The following is a 12679-nucleotide window of genomic DNA, read 5'->3' as shown; positions in this document are numbered from 1 at the left end:
CTTGCCTGAATTATAATTAAAGTTATTTATCCCAGCCTGGTGTAAATACTATTAAAAATGCAATTAATTTCAATTTGACACCAATTTACGCTTTTAACTGAGGCGTAGAACAACAAAGACGTGAAATTGTTAAAGAGATGTTGATGACGTCCAGGCTGAGGTATGAATGGAGTTCACGCACCTTGACCACTAAACCAACTTCCCTGAAAAAAAGGGAGCAGACCTGTGCAGCACCAAAAAAATTGTTTGATTTTCAACAGATTCTGATTAGGAGCAGAGTTTTTTTAAGTTTAATTAAAATCGAAAAATTATTCAAAAAGAGCAACAGAGATTTTATTCAGTTTACTCTCCAATTTACAATAAATGACCTATTAATCCATTATTACTTTCCGTTTCGATTAATTTCAGGTTGTGAGATGGGTTTCTGCGAGTTGTACAAAAGTGCGATGCTGCGTGTTGTGTAATGAGAGACAATCAGTCATTCGATCTACACATTTTTTGTTTTAACGGCGATGCGTGTAAGAGAATGCAAATATATTGCCTACTTTTTATTTACGCTGCGCGGACACGGAATCAAAATCGACTGACAATTGTTTGATATGGTTACTTTTTCGCCTTCGCGCGCACATTAATAATCAGGTGTGCAGCGACACAATTTGCGATTTTAACTTTTACACACTCCATACACGTAATTTTACAGAAATGCACATGAGATTATATTTACAAATCACATTCAGTACGCACAACGTGTTCCCATTCACTTGAGTAACAAAAAATACACAAGAGTAAAAATTAAATAGACTGCGCGTGGTAGATTAATTGCAAAGTAAAAATAAGAGAATCGTGTGCAAATATGGCACACCCTTTGCAAGGTAAGGCAGTAAGTAGTTGCGTGTCTGACTAAAGTGTTTAATATCGTTAATATAAATGCAGCGATTTGAATTTGACACATATATAGAGCGAAATCACAATCAACACAGAGATACAAGAATATATGAGTGTTCACTTTGGAGCGAGATTCCAAAATTATCATGTTTCGAGATTCAGTTCAGAGCTGCCAATTAACTGTCAACTAGCGTTGCACAACCTAACACAAATATAGCACAGAGAGCAGAGTTAAAAATTGAACGCGAACGAAGGATCCGAAGGATAATATATATCTCATGGCAACCTTATTGACTAGCATTGCCAGCTGTTTCTTTCATTTACCGGAACTCCCTCTGAGAGTCGTAAGATCATAGAAAATGAAATGTAATAAAATACCCCACTCGTTCAGTCACGAAAATTTTAAAGAAGTAAAAACGAAGTCGATCTGAAAAATAAATGCACGAAAAAGAGACTTGTTGAGGTAATTGGCCACGGTTAACTGCACACGACTCAGACGTTGACCCTGGGTGGGTAGCGGTAGCTGAAGGCGCGCTCCAGTTCTGTCTGGAGAGCGTCCAGGGTGCGATAGATGACGCGGAAGGGCGGTCTGCCGGCCGGCTTTCGGTGCCAGCACATTTTCATCAGCTCATACACGGGCTTGGGCGTGTTGTCTGGACAGTGCAGCACGTTGCCCTCTTTGATGTACTTGACCACCTCCTCGTGGGTCATGCCGTAGTATGGCTGAAGCGCGAACGAGAAAATCTCCCACAGGCACACACCGAACGCCCACACGTCCGACTCAACCTGCACGCACGATTGCATCCATTTTAGAAATCATTGTTACAAAAGGCGGAAATAAGCGTGCGAGGTGCAGGGTGCGAGAGAGCAATTGCAAGCAGAAGCTATAATCACGATCGGCAAATTTTTCCTGAGCATCTAATCGATATCAAGTAATCAAACGCTCATAATCATGAAATTAAAAGCTGTTTCAACCAGTCTCAAGGCGTCTTGCTGTTAATACGGCTTTGATTATTTTTTTTTTAATTTTTGTCAGGTAATTTTAGAAAAAATTGATCAGTTTGTAATTGTATTTTCACCTTACAAACCCATGCTAAATAAATAATTTTAGTTTGTAGCACTAAAATCAAGTCAGATATGCTCTAAATTTTCAACAATTTCAACACAAGAAAACTTTCAGCCAATAGCAATACATTTTAAAGAAAATGAAAAGCAGATAAAATGCAATTCCAACTCTGCAGGAAAAAGGACAGAGAAGCAAGTTAAAGGAAGGAGGCTTACCGTGTACTTATTGTAAAGGATGGACTCGAGTGGCATCCACCTGATAGGAATGGCATCGTGCTCGTCTCCTTTGTAGTAGTCCTGAAGGTAGATTTTCTGCGAGAGGCCAAAGTCAGCAATCTTGACCACCATGTCGTCGTCGATCAGACAGTTTCTGGTGGCCAGGTCGCGATGCACGAATTTCCGGTCGGACAGATACACCATCCCGCTTGCTATTTGCCTACAAGAATGAACCATTTTATTGGACAACTTGTCTTCACAAGGAAATAAGGGTCTATGAACTAACAGATAACTTATAACTTCAGACTATTGTAAAGATTTTATATAAATACAAAATTTACTATTAAAAAATGCTTTCCAGGGCATCAAACAAATACTTAAAAATTACTACTCATTGTCATTCAGTAGTAATATGTTACCTGGCGGTATTGATCAGGTCTAAGTGGTTAAGTTGCACATCTTTGAAGTGGTCGCCGTCGCCTTCAGAGCTGCGAACAATGTAGTTGCTCGGTGAACACGATCGGAGGAACTCGTTTAGGTCGCCGCGGCCCATGTACTCAAAAAGAAGACACATGGGCCGGCCGACGGCACACACGCCCAGCAGCTTCACGATGTTGGGGTGCTCGAACTCGGACAGCAAGCAAGCCTCGCGCTCAAAGTCTTCCATCAGGTCGTCGTTGGCCTCTTCCTTCAGCATCTTCACCGCCACCAGCGTGAACTCCTCGCCTTTTACCAATCCAGGAGCTTTTGCCTAGAAAATTTTCAAGGTTTTAGCATCGCTTTGAAATTAAGAAGTGCAACAAAACGTGGAATTTTAACCATCTAGAGTATATTGGTTTTGTCATTGATTCAATTGCTTTTTTATAAACTAAAAGATTAATTCTTCTGTTTAAGTAAAATTTAACTTTTCTTTATTGAATTAGTTACAAATGTCAGGTAAAGTCCAGAAATTGGCATTTAGTTTGATATTTGAGATATTGTATTGTGTTCAAAACCACTCTTGAGACAATAATTAGAATGAAATTCATAATTTAAAATGAAAATTTTACTAATAAGAAATGATGGAATACCTGAAACACTCTGCCAAAAGCACCCTGGCCCAAGTCCCTGATGTAAATGATATCGTTCCTTGGGAACTCCAGCTTCTCCAATTTAGGGTTGAGCTGCGCGCCTGTTCTATGATAGGCCATGTTGCTCGGCAATTTGTCCAAATCAATGTCGGTCTCTTGTGTCAGCTGAGAGCAAATTGATTGTATTAATATCGGTTCTGCCAATAAGAGATAAAAGGAGAGCGCACCTGCTGGTTGTTGGGCGCCTCGTGCGTGTTGGTTGGATTGTAGCCGGTGCGCTGCTTGTAAATGCGCAAGCAAAGTGTCAACAGCAGTACAAACACCACCAGGCCAGTCAGCGACAGGGCGGCCACCACAGAAATGAATTTGGTTGTCATAAGCGAGTCCAGGCTCATCGTTCGCTTGTCCTCGTACTCCACTTTGGTTATTTCTGTTGCGTTATCTGCAATTTCATTATAATTTCAAAATTATAGCGGAAGAAAAATGTCAGAGGCTGATTTGCATTATTTTTTAAAAACATTAGGATATATTTTATAATTACTGGCTTTTTAATTGTCTGATTAATCCAGTTTTTAAATGCAAATAGTTTCTCCACAATTAACGGGATTACTTTCCATTTTAATGTAACGCTGAACAAAAAGTCATGCTCGTCCTAATTCTAGCTTTCAGGGTTTAAGTAGGTATCCAAAAATCACTTCATTGCAGCATATCAAGCCAGTTTGAGTTAAACGGTGTGCGTTTTATGCATTTTTGACAGTTTTGCAATCCCAATTTTTCCAATAATAATAATAATCAGTTTCAAGGTTTAATATTTCGGATTTTTCGGAAAACAGACACATCACTGTGGAAACTTCCACAAGTTTACGAGTGCCCAAAATGAAAACTTCAATTACCTCGCCTATAAAAAAGTATAATATGAGCTTTTAATAAGCTACAAATAAAAATCAACTGCAATGTCAGAAAATGACCACGGCCTATGTAACCTTAATTTTGGTGTTCATTCAATATGGCTTGGCACATCTTTATTTTAAAATAGCCACAATAACCAATAATGACACACCATTGCAATTGTGTTCTAAAAGTTTTACGGCCCATAAAGTCCCCAAATATAAATTTTTCGTAAATTATTTATGAGTAAGACAGATAAAAATGGTGTTAATTTAATCGATTTGGCTCAACATGAGCCAAAATTTTGATTAATTAGGTTACTCTTCTAAGAAAAAACAATCAAAATAAAAGTTTTCAATGACGAAGAAGAGAAACGTACCACAGATAGGGATGTCGCAGTGCTGCCAGCGGATGGTGGGGTCCATGGTGTAGCACCAGGGGCTGGGCTCCTCTCCACCGGCGTTGCGGCAGAAGTTGTCGGCGTCCTGCACCTCGGGAAACACCTCCGGCGGCCGGTTGTGCGAGTGCGGCTCCTGCGAGTCCCACCGCTGGCACGCGATGCCATCCTTGGTCACGTTCATTGTTCCCATATAAAAGCGGCCACGTCCGCGCACGCACTCGGCTGGAAAAAACGTGAGAGAAGGATTTACGACCGCCGTCTCAGCAAACATTGTACCCTTTTGCCTCAACTTGGTTTCCAGGGATTGAGGCAGATTATTTGATAAACTTTTTCTACGCATTGATTTTTAGTAAGTAAAGGCAAAAAATACTAAAAGGAAGGGCCGTTTCTGCATTGCCTGCGTTGCAAAAAGGTCACAGACCGAAAAAAATAGTACAAATATTAAGCTCTTTTTAAATTTGAACTGACATCAGCTCCCTCAATCATCCTATGAAATTTTAATACGATGAAATTTAATGGTAAGTATTTTATCAAATTTTTGTAGGCAGTAAAATTTAATTATTAAAAATTTTACTCCAGTATGATTTTTTAAAGCTAATCTGCTTTCAAATCACAAAATTATTCCGTTTCTGTATTTTTACCACTCATAATTAATTATTAACAAGTCACAGTGACTCACTTGTAACTTGGTCCTGCTGCACCACTGTCAGCCCCGCGTGCGAGCATCTCTCTGAGTCCTTAAAACTCGGCAGGGAGGAGCACTCAGGCAGGATAAAGTGGCCCCTGGACTTGAAAAAGACGCCACGCTGCTTGTTGTCCTCGATGAGCGCCCAGTCGTTGTAGCAGAAGAGGTCCTTGACGGCCACGCAGTCCTCGCGACACAGGGGCAGCCCCACTGGGTAGCCCTCGTGGATCTGGCACTGCGGGAACGCGTACGTACACAGCAGTTTCTGTAAAACGATGCATTTTTTCACTCACAATCAGCCGATTAGATATAATTTTCAATGAAAAAATTGAATCCAAAAAGAGGGAAATTTATTTTGTAATGTTATAACTAAATCAGCAATATGCAATTTGTAAAGAAGCATTTAGAGAGCTTTAAGAAGTATTATTTAGTTTAGATATTAACGATTTAATTTAAATCAGTACAAATTAATAGCTTATTATTGGCTTTTTTATTTTGAACAAAAATCCCTATTAAATTATCGAAAAGAAATCATAAACTGTGATGATATATAAATATGATATTAAATCAAGTAAGTTAACCTCTGCAGCACTCCGACATGGCTCTTTCAGATTATCAATCATCTCGCCCCAGAGCCCAGTAGTGATTTCTTCATTGAGCCATCCGCCAGAATTGTCGTGGCTGATGTTGTACCAAGCCATGCCGGTACCGTTAAGGAAGTTTTTGCAAATTTTGCCATTGTACGGAGCACAGTAGCCACGAGGTGGCGGCAGGGGCCTTTTCACTGAAACATAAAAATGAAGCATAAATATTCAGAATTGATTTAAATATATTTATTTCAAACATGTTAACATACTCCAACATAGGGCAACAAATATTTAGGTAATCATCGCAAGCTAATTTAAAAGCTTTTTTTAAATTGAGCAAAATGATGCGATGGGAGTGAGATCGCGCCTGCTAATAGTGCTGCGACACGCTGCATTTCTCCGTTCGCACAATCGAGTCGCTGGTGTCAGTTTTTTAAGCTCGCGCTCTGCGCGTTTGCGAAAGCTCCTCCCAGATGGTGACTCCACAGCCTCAACGCATGATCAGAGAGTTCTTGTCTCCGTTGTTTGTTTACTGAATAACACCCTAAATAGCTTTTTAAAATGAGTTTTTACTCCCATTTTTCTTGACGTCAACTGTTAGCATCCAGATATAAAGACAAAGGTAAAAATTTCTGGAATATTACTCACGAAAAGTTGCCTAACTGACTATTCTTTTAGTCTAAGACAAAATAGTGCGTCCCTTACTAGGCCGGGAAATTGAGTAAATGAAGTGCGGATTAGGGGTGTTTGACGGCTCCGCTGGTCCGGCAAGGTATGCACAGGGATTTCATTAACACAAACACTTTGTGTGTGTAACTAACAAATTGGATTGCAGGGTGTGGACGCTAGTGGTGCACAATGATTTTAGCGATTTCGGCGACGACAGCCGAATCAGTGACAAAGAAGACGTAAAAAACCTCAGAGATGAGTTCTCAAGGAGAAATTGTGAGTTTAGAGAGATGGCCTCGAAATCTAGAGACGAGATTTTGGGTGTCCTCAGCCAGGAGAACAAGTTGTATGAAATATTCGGAGCGGACGAAAAAGGCATAGCTATTCTCTTTTATCGAATCGCTTTTTAACTTTTGATATACAGCACAAGCACCTGACGTTTTAGTCCTGTTTGTATTATCCCATGGCACGACCGATGGAACGATTTACACCGACCACTTATCGCCAGACTCGAGTGTTGAGGAGTCGAAATATGAACACTACTTTACTTCTGACGTGTGGAATGGCCTCCACGAGAAGAACATGCCGAAGCTGAGCAACTGCCTCAAAATTTTAGTTTTTGGCGTAAGATTTGAAATAAAAAGATATTGTTAAGCCATTTATATATGTATCTCTTGCAGTCGTGTCGGGGCCCACATAACGAACTCCGTCTTACGACAAAAATCTTAAATGACTGTGTCGATGGTTCAAAATCAATGTGGATAACTGCAAAACCCAACAGCGAAAATTTTGTAATCTTTTATTCCACTGTAGAGGGTGAGTTCAATTGATGCCATACAATGTCTATTTAAAAATTAAATTTTTATTTAGCCAATGTGTCCAATAGTGATGAAAAGGGTACGTGGTTGGTCACTGAATTCTGCAAAGAGCTGACCACCATGAGCAACGACACGGATCTGATAATATTTCTAAATAGAGTGCAACGACGGATTTGTGCCAAGTCTACATTGGACAGCATCTTTGCTCAGACACCACAAATTCAATATTTTAAACACAAGAAATTCACCATTTATGGGTAATAACGAAGGATAATAGTTTGTATTATTCTATCGAAAAATCTATTTCTACAGGTGTCCGGTCGTTGAGAAAAAAGACGGAAAATGTGTTTCAGATTCCTCCCAATTAATCACAGTGGACAGAAAGGATTTCTACACATGGCGGTCAGAAAAAATGATACTTTTCAGGAGAGGTCGAGCGTTGATATTCCATGACCAACAACATTTAGTGCAGGCTGCGGAGTTCCAAAAGAGTTTTCAATATTTGGACTTTGAAACTGAGGTTTACAGTATTGTGCAGCTTGCACAGGTCGTCAAGAAAGGTGAGAGCAAAATATATATTTCTTTCGCATATTTTCAACAAAAAATAATTAGTTTCCATGGCTGCGGACTGTGGCTTAATTGAAGATGGCAGTTTAGCAGTCTGCGTTTTGGCAAAATTGAGAGAAGATAAGGACAATGAATTAAATTTGAAAGTGTCAGACAAGGAAAAGGTTTTAGTCAACAACATCACTCGTTCATTCATTGGCACCAAGTCAACAGACCTGGCTGGGAAACCAAAATTGTTCTTTTTTATTGACCAAGGAAATGATGTAGACACGCTTTTCACAGGAAAGGTAATACAACATATTTTTATTGGAATAGAGATCATTTATATTAATAGCAATAATTTACAGTCAGCCGAAGATTTTATTGTCCATGGAAATAATCACGGCGAGATTTTCGTTTTCCTGGGAGTGGGGAGTCCCGGTGATGACACGGAGGAAAATCTTGTCAAAGTTCTAGCACGTGGATTAAGAGACCCGAAATTAAAGAAAGGCCTGAGTTTGCAGGAAGCTATCGTGAACATCATCCGCCGCTGCGCTGTTGGGAACCGTGTGTTTCCCCAGGTGTCGAGTACTTTGTCACGACTGCTGGATTTTCCACCATGCTCGAACGCGTATATCAAACCATCGTTCCAAATGGAAAACTACGCAAAGCATTTTTCTTTTGAAGAAATTGCTGAGCAGATTGTAGAAACGGCAAAATGCTCAGGTCAAGAGGATAACTGGAGGATACGAGCGTGGCTTCTGAGTTCAAGTGCTGGACTCGGGAAATCTGCCGCCACAAAGGAGATGGCCAGGCAGCTGCGTGAGAAGCTGCCAGAGTTTCTCATAGTCTGTATTTACCTCGTCAAGGCAAGCAAATTTTTTCTCAACGAAGATCACGAAAAATCTGACTATCGTCAATTATTAACCTACGTGCTTGAGGGAAATGATGAAAATATTACAAAAAAAATTCAACAAAAGAAAATAATCATCCTCGTTGATGGATTTGACGAGATTTGTCCTTCCTATGAGAACTTGGTATTAAAATACCTGCGTGACATGAGCACTGCCGACATTCCGTTGTGGATCACAACTAGAGTTTACAGAGAAAAAAGTATAAGAGAAAGCATTAATAAGCTCAACGTTTTTGATTTGGTGCCGATGAACAAGGAAGAGCAAATACATCTCCTCAGAACCCTCCTGTACAAAAACCGGGAGGAATGTGAAGATCTACTGAAAAGGATCAACAAAGAGTTCGCAGCAACCCCTCTTCATCTGAAAATGATGGCAGAAACTGCTGATCGTCTCAGCAGCATGGAAGGTGGCCTACACTCGCTGTACTATCACTTCGTGGTCAACAAGGTGCGGTCTGCTATGCTCAAGTTCAGCGGCACAGACGAGAACGCACCAAATTTTGCAGAAGTCTTACAAGAAAAGTTAGAGCTTTTGACCAAAGTGGCCATGAACTACTTCTTCCCAGATAACTTGCCCTCTGCAGATGATCTCCGGATAACAAATAAGGATCGCATTAATGAACTTGGAATAGCAGTTGTGACTTTTGATAAAAAGAAGCTCAAGTCGATTATATTCGTTCACCAAACATTCGCCGAGTTCTTGGTGAGCTTGCTATTTCTTTCAAAGGCCGGTCACAACGTCATGAGGATACCAAAGCGCGAAGATTTCCTGGAGGACATTGAAAGTATAAACCTGAGCGAGTTTCTATTGAAGAACCAGTTTGACCAAGTGAGAGCTTTCATCGATAATTATTTTGAGGGGAATTCAAGAGACGAGAAGGTTAGGGTTACACATTTACACAATGCCTGCGATCCGCCCACACTGAAGTCACAAGAAACTGACCTCATGGCGTTTATCTGCAAAGAAGGGCATTCCAGACTGTTCAAACTTTTGTTTGAGGCCAGTTTTAAATCCAATTTCGAAGACATTACCAAGCTGGTGAATACTCCGTTCCAATATGATTATCAAGACAAGACATACAGTTACTACCCGCTGTATGCTGCGTGCTTTTCAAGCGAAGATTTGGCACTGCATTTGTTGGACAAAGGCGCAAAATTAGATCTTCTCAAACCCCCTGAATGTAAGATTGAAGGTGGAGGCAATATTTTGCATTTGACAGCCAAAAAAGGCCTATCAAACGTAACAAAAAGGATTATTGCCGCGCTTCCCGAGTTGACCGACGGAGAAAATGATGCTCGGAACATTCCACTCGACATTGCCGCCAAGATAGGCCACCTGGATTGCGTTAAAGTTTTTATAGAAGCAAGCAACAGCGAAAACGAGAAAATCCATCTACGAAAAAGAGCATTGGAATTTGCAGCAACAGAAGGTCACCGAGACATAGTCCGTTTTTTGATGGGCGATAACTTGGACGTGCTTAAGGACAAATTTGGTTACCCACCAATATATCTTGCGGCACAAAAGGGTCATGTTGTTCTAGTGGAAGAACTAATTGATGCAACTGGACAGGTCGATGTCGAGGTTGATGAGGATGGAAGAACTGCAGTACACGCAGCTTGCTCTACTAACCAGCTTGATGTTTTAATTCTGCTTCATAAAAAGGGGGCAAACCTGCAGCGACAGGACAAATTTCTTAGGCATGCTCCATTGCACACTGCGGCAATACACAATAGCCTAGAATGCTGCGAATATTTGCTGGACCAAAATGTTGAAATTAATCCAAAAGATAAAATCAACGAAACTCCTTTCATTCACGCTGCATCAAGTGGGCGTTTGAAAGTGCTGAAGCTGTTGGAGAAGCATAAAGCAGATATTCATGCAAAAAGCGTACCCATGCACCTTCCGAACCGAACGTTTCTCGGGCGGATGACTGCTTTGGAAAGAGCTGCTTTGCACTCAGAACCAGAGTGTCTTGCTCATTTGTTAGATCGTGATTATTCACAAAATGTCAAAAGAAACGCATTTTGGATTGGCCTTGCTCATGGAGCACGTGGAGACAGAATGCAGAAAGTTGTAGAGGTATTCTTGGAGAAAGGATTTTCAACAGATTTTGACATTGTAGAAGGGAAAACTCCGATCGTGGTTCTAGCTAAAAGATGCCAAGAATATTGGGACAAAAATAAGAACCAGGTGGAGCGACATCCTTTTTTCCCTAAAGATAAAATCAACAGGGAAGCCCCTTTCTTCCATCGGCCAGTAGGGATAACTCCTGCTTTTACACCAATAGAGCCAAATCCTTACCTGGCATGCATTACCTACTTGATCCAGAAAGGCGCGAATGTCGATCACGTGCCATTTTCAGGCGGAGGTGCTATGCACATAGCTGCCGAGAACGATGATTTAATACTCATGAACGTTCTTTTTACAAACAACGCGAATCCCAGCCTGCTAGACAACTATTCTCGATTGACTCCACTTCATTACGCAGCTAAAAAGGGACAGCTTAAAGCTGTTAAATTTCTGCTCGGGATCGAAGGCGTAGAAATCGATGTTAAAGACGCAACTGAAAGAACACCATTGATGCTTGCAGTTGAAGGGAATCACTCAGAGGTCATCAAATTTCTTTTGGAAAATAACGCAAACATTTCCTGCTCAAGCAATGGCACCACTCTTTCATTTGTGGCAAGTTGACTTTTTATAAATATTTAAAAATAATTAAGATCATTGTTTTTTAGGATTAAAAATTGTCTTAAATGTTAAGAATTTTTTGGCTAAATATATCTTAATCGGACTTTTTTCTTCTCTAACAGGCTGCCAAGATCGGCGGGAGGGATTTGGACATCATCCTTGAGAAATTTCCACCTGACCAACAGCAACGCGGCCTTGACGAAGCACTTTGTGGCGCTGTAGATGGAGGGCACGTTAACCTCGTGATGGACTTATTTGATCGGGGAGCAGTGGTTAGTAAATGCAACAAGTACTTTCGTTCCCCACTCGGGGTGGCGATAGAGAGAAACAGAGAAGAATTGGTCAGGTTGCTTCTCAGTCTGATGAGCCACGAAGATCAAACCGTAGCGGCGAGCTCAGCCTTGACCATTGCGGTTCAAAAGGGAAACCTCGAAATCGTGAAGTTACTTGTAAAAGAGTTTGGAGCCGACATTAACGTGAGGGATGATAGCGGGACGAGTGCAATTCTGTGGGCGGTCATTTGCTGTGCAAGCAGAATCATTGACTACTTGCTTCAGTTTGAGCATTTGGACCTCGTTACGCCCTCAAACAATGGTAACGCGCCGCTTCTGTTCCTTTTTCAAATCCGAGATCAAGAAGTGCAAAAGAGGCTTGAGAGTAGAATTAAGGACCAAATGAAAACTAGAGAATTAATGAGTCAAGGGGACTTATAAACAAGACTTACTTGATTATTGTAAATTATTTTAGTCATTTCTCTTGTTAATAACAAAGTTGCAATAAAAAAAGGAAAATTGAAAACAAAGCCTTGCTCTATAGTCGCATGATTCTTCCTCTTGTGTATTTTCCCTTCTGCCGGCTACAAAAAAATGCTTTCGCGCCAACCCTATAACCTTTTGTGGCACAACTGACAAACACGAGCTGGAGCTAATTTTTCACGTTTCCCGAGGAGCCGATTTGTTGTGTCTTCCTGACGCCGATTCGTTTTCATCAGACACTGCTGGCACCACTGGCGCTTCCCCCACACGCTGTGCGGCAATTTTTCTCCGAAATTCAGCCTCCCGCGGCAGCAAACCGACGGCGAGCAAACGGCACCAAAAATAAAGAGTAGAGGGAAAATGAGTGCGGCCAATTTGTCCGCGAGAACCGTGTGCTGTCTATTTATCATTTCGGCCGATTTTTTTTTCTCGCCCGACACATGTCTTTAGGGGTTGCAAGCAATATTGAATGGGATGGATGCTATGTGGGCAA

General features: G+C 40.9%; 2 protein-coding genes across 2 annotated transcripts in view; one reads left to right on the top strand and one right to left on the bottom strand.

Annotated features, from left to right (window-relative positions):
* Positions 1 to 308: 308 nt before the first annotated feature.
* The window catches only part of LOC135945475 (tyrosine-protein kinase transmembrane receptor Ror2-like), a 49241-nt gene continuing 36870 nt past the window's right edge, over positions 309 to 12679 (bottom strand). Inside the window, exons 4-11 of the mRNA XM_065493193.1 lie at positions 5791 to 5993; positions 5204 to 5474; positions 4504 to 4746; positions 3464 to 3678; positions 3237 to 3401; positions 2586 to 2917; positions 2167 to 2386; positions 309 to 1671 (exon numbers count right to left, since the gene is read on the bottom strand). Of these exons, the coding sequence (XP_065349265.1) occupies positions 1378 to 1671; positions 2167 to 2386; positions 2586 to 2917; positions 3237 to 3401; positions 3464 to 3678; positions 4504 to 4746; positions 5204 to 5474; positions 5791 to 5993 (1943 nt within the window). The 3' untranslated portion in view covers positions 309 to 1377. The remainder of the gene's footprint in view (positions 1672 to 2166; positions 2387 to 2585; positions 2918 to 3236; positions 3402 to 3463; positions 3679 to 4503; positions 4747 to 5203; positions 5475 to 5790; positions 5994 to 12679) is intronic.
* On the top strand, positions 6280 to 12244 carry LOC135945474 (uncharacterized). Its single transcript, XM_065493192.1, has 10 exons — positions 6280 to 6418; positions 6475 to 6568; positions 6632 to 6840; positions 6890 to 7089; positions 7146 to 7281; positions 7336 to 7540; positions 7596 to 7843; positions 7896 to 8137; positions 8198 to 11425; positions 11554 to 12244. Exons 2-10 carry the CDS (start codon positions 6522 to 6524, stop codon positions 12142 to 12144), a joined length of 5106 nt encoding a protein of 1701 aa, XP_065349264.1. The 5' UTR covers positions 6280 to 6418; positions 6475 to 6521; the 3' UTR covers positions 12145 to 12244.

This window comes from Cloeon dipterum, chromosome X (assembly GCF_949628265.1).
Source record: "Cloeon dipterum chromosome X, ieCloDipt1.1, whole genome shotgun sequence".
NCBI classification, from domain to species: Eukaryota; Metazoa; Arthropoda; class Insecta; order Ephemeroptera; family Baetidae; genus Cloeon; species Cloeon dipterum.
The sequence above is the reverse complement of the archived record's forward strand: the minus strand, read 5'-3'. Positions and strand labels throughout refer to the sequence as shown.